Below are 6,000 nucleotides of genomic sequence, written 5' to 3'. Positions count from 1 at the left end.
CCCCCCCCCCCCCCCCCCCTTTTCTCCCTGAGGTTGGAAACAATGCACCAATGAGCCTGGGCCTGAGCCTCTTCTGCCTCCTCCCACTTTGGTTGGCGCCCAGCCAAGTTAACCCTTTCCACCAAGGCTTCTGGGCAAGCTGTAGCTCCTTGGGGAGGAAGGTGTTGGCAACTGGCTTGAGAGGTGCTGTCCTTGAAAGCCCCACAAACTATTATTAGCCAAGTAGAAAGTGAGGGATAATTAGGGTTGCATGTGATGTGTTAGAGCAAAGAGTCTCCTGAAATCTGAAAAGAGTAACTGGTAAATACAACCTTCCATGATATTTTTCATCTTATTGGGTTCCTGGACTTCAGGCTGTTTTAGCAAGAAAGAGACAAGTGTGCTGTTCTTGCTGGGCCTGCTGTGGGCAGTATTTGTGCTTTGTGAGTGGTGTCTGAGCATTGGTGGCTGGGTTTGGGATGTATTTCTATGGCATTCTTTGTACTCTCAGCAGCTCTTTCCTAAAAGCATTGGTGATGGAGAGTTGGGAGCATCTATAATGGGGCATAGGGCTCAGAGGGGAAGTGGTAGGGTAAGGGTGTGGAAGGCAGATGCCTGGAAAATGTGAGAAAAACAGCTGAGATAGAAATGTTTTCCCGAGGTTAGAGTTTCTAAGGTGCCTTCTGTTTAGGTTAGTTTCTTATTTGGTTTCTTACTCTTTAATCTCCCAGGGGAGTTTGAGGAAGAATCAAAGCAGCCAGGAGTATCAGAGCAGCAGCGACATCAACTGAAGCACCGGGAGCTTTTTCTTTCTCGGCAATTTGAATCTTTACCAGCTACCCACATACGGTATAGGACAATTGAGGCCAGTGTGGCCTATGTGCACTTACTTAAAAGATGGAAAGGAGGGGGTGGTGTGTTGGAGATGCTGTGGAGAAGGAATGAGGGGCTCACCCAGGGTTTTCTGACCTGTCTCCTGTAGGGGGAAATGTAGCGTGACCCTCTTGAATGAGACAGATATCCTGAGCCAGTACCTGGAAAAGGAGGTGAGAAGAGGTGTTGGAAGAAGAGGGAGGGAAGTGGGTACTGTCCCCAAAAGGCGAGAGGAGAGTAGGACAGTGATGAGTATGGGATTGACAGACTGCTTGTCTTGGGAACTCTGGATATACCCCACTGTCCCTGACTACGTGGATTACTGCCCTGCTTACCTTCTCTCTCCTCATTTCCAGGACTGCTTTTTTTACTCACTGGTGTTTGACCCTGTGCAGAAGACACTTCTGGCTGATCAGGGAGAGATCAGAGTTGGTTGCAAATATCAAGCTGAGATTCCAGATCGCCTGGCAGAGGGTAAGCAACAGGACAGACCCTATGGCTACTGGGTTGTCTAACTCCAAGGGGAACTTTAACGTCATAGCCTCTGTGAATTCATTCCCTGGGGGTGTGCAGTGCATATTGTGCAAGGCTCTTTGCTGTGATTCCTGGGAGCTTAGGAACTTGAAAGGGGCAAATGGGCACAGTTGGGAAGAGAAGTCTGAGGGTTGACGTGGCTGATAAAATCTGAGCAGAAGAGGAAAAAGGAGGTGCTACTGTGAGTGACTAAGACACCAGTTATTTTTCCCTTTCCTCTCCCTGATGATGCCATTGCTCCATTCTTCAGGAGAATCTGATAATCGGAATCAACAGAAGATGGAGATGAAGGTCTGGGACCCAGACAACCCTCTCACAGACCGGCAGATTGATCAGTTTCTCGTGGTGGCCCGGTGAGGGGTGGGTGGATGGGGAAGATGGGCTGGGGGAGGTGTGGATGTAGTTCTGAGTCCTGTTCTCTTGTTTTCTTTGGCATGTATGTTTTTCTTCTTTCTCCTTTGGCTTAGTTTCTCAGCCCACTTGGGCTTTATTCTTTCCCTCTTGATTTATCATCTCTCCCTTAGAGCTGTGGGGACCTTTGCAAGAGCCCTAGATTGCAGCAGCTCCATTCGGCAGCCAAGCCTGCACATGAGTGCAGCTGCCGCCTCCCGAGACATCACCCTGGTGAGCAGAAGTTGGTGGGTAGGTGGGCAGACTGGGCTTTTTGGGAACCTGCAGAGTCTGGACAGGAGAGGAGGGTGTCTCTGAGGGAGTACGAGTATTTTTAAACACTCTTTTGAGCAGCAGAGGAGTAGTGCTGAGGGTTGCAGGTCCTCAGCATTGTTCTCCATCTTCCCTGTAGTTCCACGCAATGGACACGTTGCAAAGGAATGGCTATGACCTGGCTAAGGCCATGTCGACACTGGTGCCCCAGGGGGGCCCAGTGCTGTGTCGGGATGAGATGGAGGAATGGTCTGCCTCGGAGGCCATGCTATTTGAGGAGGCCCTAGAGAAGTATGGGAAAGATTTCAATGATATTCGTCAGGATTTTGTAAGTGGATGGGGCTGAGGGGAGAGGTGGGAGAGATGACTGGAGGGAATCAGGACCTGGGGCCAGGTGCATACTCATCCTTTTTCCCTTTGTCCTCCTTAGCTACCCTGGAAGTCACTTGCCAGCATAGTCCAGTTTTACTACATGTGGAAAACCACAGATCGATATATTCAGCAGGTATTATCTGGGCTGGGGAGGCTGGACCGGAGGCTGCCTACTCACTTCTGCCTTTGAAATTGATGACATTCTCCCTGCAGAGAAACTCAGATCCTTCTCTTTCTGTCTTTTCCTTCCTGCAGAAGAGATTGAAAGCTGCTGAAGCAGACAGCAAACTGAAACAGGTCTACATCCCCACCTAGTAAGTGTGGTGGGTAGGGAAGACTGGCATAGTTTCCTTCTCTTCTCCCAAACTGTGCCTTTCTCAGTGATTGGGGGTGGGCAGGAGGCCCAAATTATAGAGACGGGTTGGAAGTGGATTCTTTTTCTTGACCAATTTTTCTTTCTCCTTTCTGCCTCCTCTATTAGCACTAAGCCAAACCCTAACCAGATCATTTCTGTGGGTTCAAAACCTGGCATGAATGGGGCTGGATTTCAAAAGGGCCTGACTTGCGAGAGCTGCCACAGTGAGTTCTAGTGAGGGACAGGGATGCTGGGGGTGAGTGGGAACCCTGCTCTGGCCCAAGAACCTGAGGGGCTCAGGTAGCATCTTTCTTTTCTGGCCTCCCCCTCTTCTCCATGCTCCTACAGCCACACAGTCTGCCCAGTGGTATGCCTGGGGCCCACCCAACATGCAGTGCCGCCTGTGTGCTTCCTGTTGGATCTACTGGAAGAAGTATGGGGGACTGAAGACCCCAACCCAACTTGAGGGGGCTTCTCGGGGCACCACAGTAAGGATCAATGGAGGGACAGGCAGGGGAGAGCAGTGAGCATATTGATGTCAGCTTTAGGCAAACTCCTTAAATGGTAATGGTTTGATGGGCAGGGGGTGCTTGATAGTGTCTGGGAAGCCAGGTAGGTCAGGGCATTAGTAAAGAGATCAGGCAGGAATAATTGCCCTGTGCAGGGAAGGAAGAAAGAAGGGAGCCTGAGTGCTGATATGTATTCTCCCTTTTTCCTATGCCCTTCCTCCAGGAGCCACACTCGAGGGGTCATTTGTCCAGACCTGAAGCCCAAAGTCTCTCCCCCTATACGACCAGCGCCAACCGGGCCAAGCTGCTGGCTAAGAACAGGCAGACTTTCCTGCTCCAGACCACAAAGCTGACCCGTCTTGCCAGGCGCATGTGCAGGGACCTGTTACAACCGAGGAGGGCTGCCCGACGACCCTATGCCCCTATTAATGCCAATGCCATCAAGGCAGAGTGTAAGGGCAGGAGTGGTGGGACTAGTGGTGGGTTCAGGGTTGCTCTGGCCAGAGATCAGTGTTTCTCTAGGTGTTTAATGACAGTAGGGATAGTGGGCCACAGAAGTTTTTTTAGGAAATTAGACATGGCTCCTGGCCCCAGAAGAGGCCTGAATAATGAAACCTCTTCAGAAGCTTTCATCTATTCTTTGTTCTCCAGGCTCCATTCGACTTCCTAAGGCTGCCAAGACTCCATTGAAGATTCACCCTCTGGTGCGGCTACCCCTGGCAACTATCGTCAAAGATCTGGGTATGGGACGGGGAATCAGACTGTGGTTCTAGGGTGGGTATAGGATGGGGAAGCATTTAGGGTGGTGTCAGGCTCCCAGTCCTTTTACTATCAAGAACCTTCTCTCCCTGCTTTTTTCTTTCCCATTGAGTCCTAAGAGATTTAGTCTAATAAACTGTACTTTTGTGGTTAAGAATGTTTTTTCATAAGCTATCCAGTATTACCACACTGATTTGATAAGATCATACTTGTGTGATTTTTGAAATACTATTAATAGCTTGCCAGACCCCTCCCCCATCACTACTTCTGGGGATGCCCAAGTAAACTGCTGGCCCAGGGAAAAGAGGTAGAGGTGAGAAAGGAAAACTGCATAAAGAGAAGACAAGATGTGAAAGTTATCTACGTTTTCTTTTATTTTTTTCCCCTGGCAGTGGCCCAGGCACCCCTGAAACCAAAAGCACCTCGGGGCACCAAGACACCAATCAACAGAAATCAACTGACCCAGAACCGGGGACTGGGAGGCATTATGGTGAAACGGGCTTATGAGACTGTGAGTTGGCAGACCAGGGTGGCTCAGGCTCAGCTGGGTGGGCTTTTGTTTCTGATAGGAGTCTGAGAGGGTCCCTTCCCTCATTGTACTGCCCCACCCTTTTCCAGATGGCAGGGGTAGGGGTCCCCTTCTCTGCCAATGGAAGGGCTCTGGCCTCAGGGATTCGCTCAAGCTCACAGCCAGCAGCCAAGCGTCAGAAACTAAACCCAGCTGATGCCCCTAATCCTGTGGTGTTTGTGGCCACAAAAGATACCAGGTAGGGAGTCTACCATGGAGGGATGGAGAGGTTGACAGTCTAGGTTGACAGGTACGGGAAATAGGTTGATAGGTAGGGGAAACAGGAGTATCTGAGTAAGGCCAGCTCCAGGAAGACTGGGTGCAGGGTGGGGATGCCAGGAAAGAATGGGCCAGAGGGCAGAACTGCATTGTTTGCAGCAATGTGGGGTTTCACCTGGGGGTCTTAGTGTTCTCTAAGCCTTTTCTATTCCCCTCTTGTTCTTTCTGGCCAGGGCCCTACGGAAGGCTCTGACCCACCTGGAAATGCGGCGAGCTGCCCGCCGGCCCAATTTGCCCCTGAAGGTGAAGCCAGCATTGATTGCAGTGCGGCCCCCAGTCTCTCTACCTGCACCCTCACATCCTGCCAGCACCAATGAGCCCATTGTCCTGGAGGACTGAGCATCTGCGGGGAAGGGATGGATCTTTTAGTATGGAAGGGAGTGAGGAGTGAATGAGGGAGGGAGCAGGTGCATGTGTGTCCCTGGAGGGGTTGGGCGCCCTCTGGTGTTACCGCCTCTGACACTTGTCTCCTTCCCATGCTTCTCCATTCTTGGTGATGGAGGGCGGACTGCAGGAACTTAGCCCATGTGGGAACCTAGCCTGTTTTGGGGGGTAGGACCCACAGTTGTCTTGGGCAGTTTGGGGGGAGGGTTTTTTAATTTTTTAAAAATTTTGCCTCCCTTTGTGAAAGGGGATGGGGAGGGGAAGAGTAAACAGATCTATCAGGTGATGGTACCTGGTTGGGGGAGGGGGGCGTGCACTGCCATGTCTATCTTTTTTTTTTTTTTCCTAATTGGGGGTTTTTCTTCCTGTCCGGCGTCCGGACTTTCCTAATTGAAGTTTGAGGCCCCTAAGCTGGCATCTACCCCAGCCCATGCTCGCTCTTTCCTTCCCTCCCCTTCCCCCCTCTGCCTTTTGTACGCCAGTTCTCAGAAATAAAGATCTTTTGTCCATTTTTTTAACCTTGGATTCTGTAATTGGTTCTTATAGTAACAAATAAAAAGCTGTTTTCTTCAGCTTCTGGCTCAGCTGTTCTCTGCCATGGGTGTGCGTGTTTGTGTGTGTGTTGGGGCTGTCTTTGAGAGGGAAAATAAAGGACAAAGGACAATGAAGGAGGTACAGATAGTGCTTGCCCTGGGAACAGCTTTGCGTGGACTGAGGCGGCCTGC

General features: G+C 50.7%; 1 protein-coding gene across 1 annotated transcript in view; it reads left to right on the top strand.

Annotated features, from left to right (window-relative positions):
• The window catches only part of MTA2 (metastasis associated 1 family, member 2), an 8,101-nt gene extending 2,254 nt beyond the window's left edge, over nucleotides 1-5,847 (top strand). The window contains exons 4-18 of the mRNA XM_008573482.1: nucleotides 711-828; nucleotides 962-1,025; nucleotides 1,209-1,326; nucleotides 1,637-1,739; nucleotides 1,911-2,010; nucleotides 2,189-2,377; nucleotides 2,480-2,554; nucleotides 2,677-2,735; nucleotides 2,903-3,000; nucleotides 3,125-3,264; nucleotides 3,509-3,737; nucleotides 3,937-4,026; nucleotides 4,437-4,555; nucleotides 4,663-4,811; nucleotides 5,065-5,847. Of these exons, the coding sequence (XP_008571704.1) occupies nucleotides 711-828; nucleotides 962-1,025; nucleotides 1,209-1,326; nucleotides 1,637-1,739; nucleotides 1,911-2,010; nucleotides 2,189-2,377; nucleotides 2,480-2,554; nucleotides 2,677-2,735; nucleotides 2,903-3,000; nucleotides 3,125-3,264; nucleotides 3,509-3,737; nucleotides 3,937-4,026; nucleotides 4,437-4,555; nucleotides 4,663-4,811; nucleotides 5,065-5,230 (1,817 nt within the window). The 3' untranslated portion in view covers nucleotides 5,231-5,847. The remainder of the gene's footprint in view (nucleotides 1-710; nucleotides 829-961; nucleotides 1,026-1,208; nucleotides 1,327-1,636; nucleotides 1,740-1,910; nucleotides 2,011-2,188; nucleotides 2,378-2,479; nucleotides 2,555-2,676; nucleotides 2,736-2,902; nucleotides 3,001-3,124; nucleotides 3,265-3,508; nucleotides 3,738-3,936; nucleotides 4,027-4,436; nucleotides 4,556-4,662; nucleotides 4,812-5,064) is intronic.
• Nucleotides 5,848-6,000: the final 153 nt, after the last annotated feature.

Source organism: Galeopterus variegatus, unplaced genomic scaffold (genome assembly GCF_000696425.1).
Source record: "Galeopterus variegatus unplaced genomic scaffold, G_variegatus-3.0.2 Scaffold926, whole genome shotgun sequence".
In the NCBI taxonomy this organism is placed as follows: domain Eukaryota; kingdom Metazoa; phylum Chordata; class Mammalia; order Dermoptera; family Cynocephalidae; genus Galeopterus; species Galeopterus variegatus.
The sequence above is the reverse complement of the archived record's forward strand: the minus strand, read 5'-3'. Positions and strand labels throughout refer to the sequence as shown.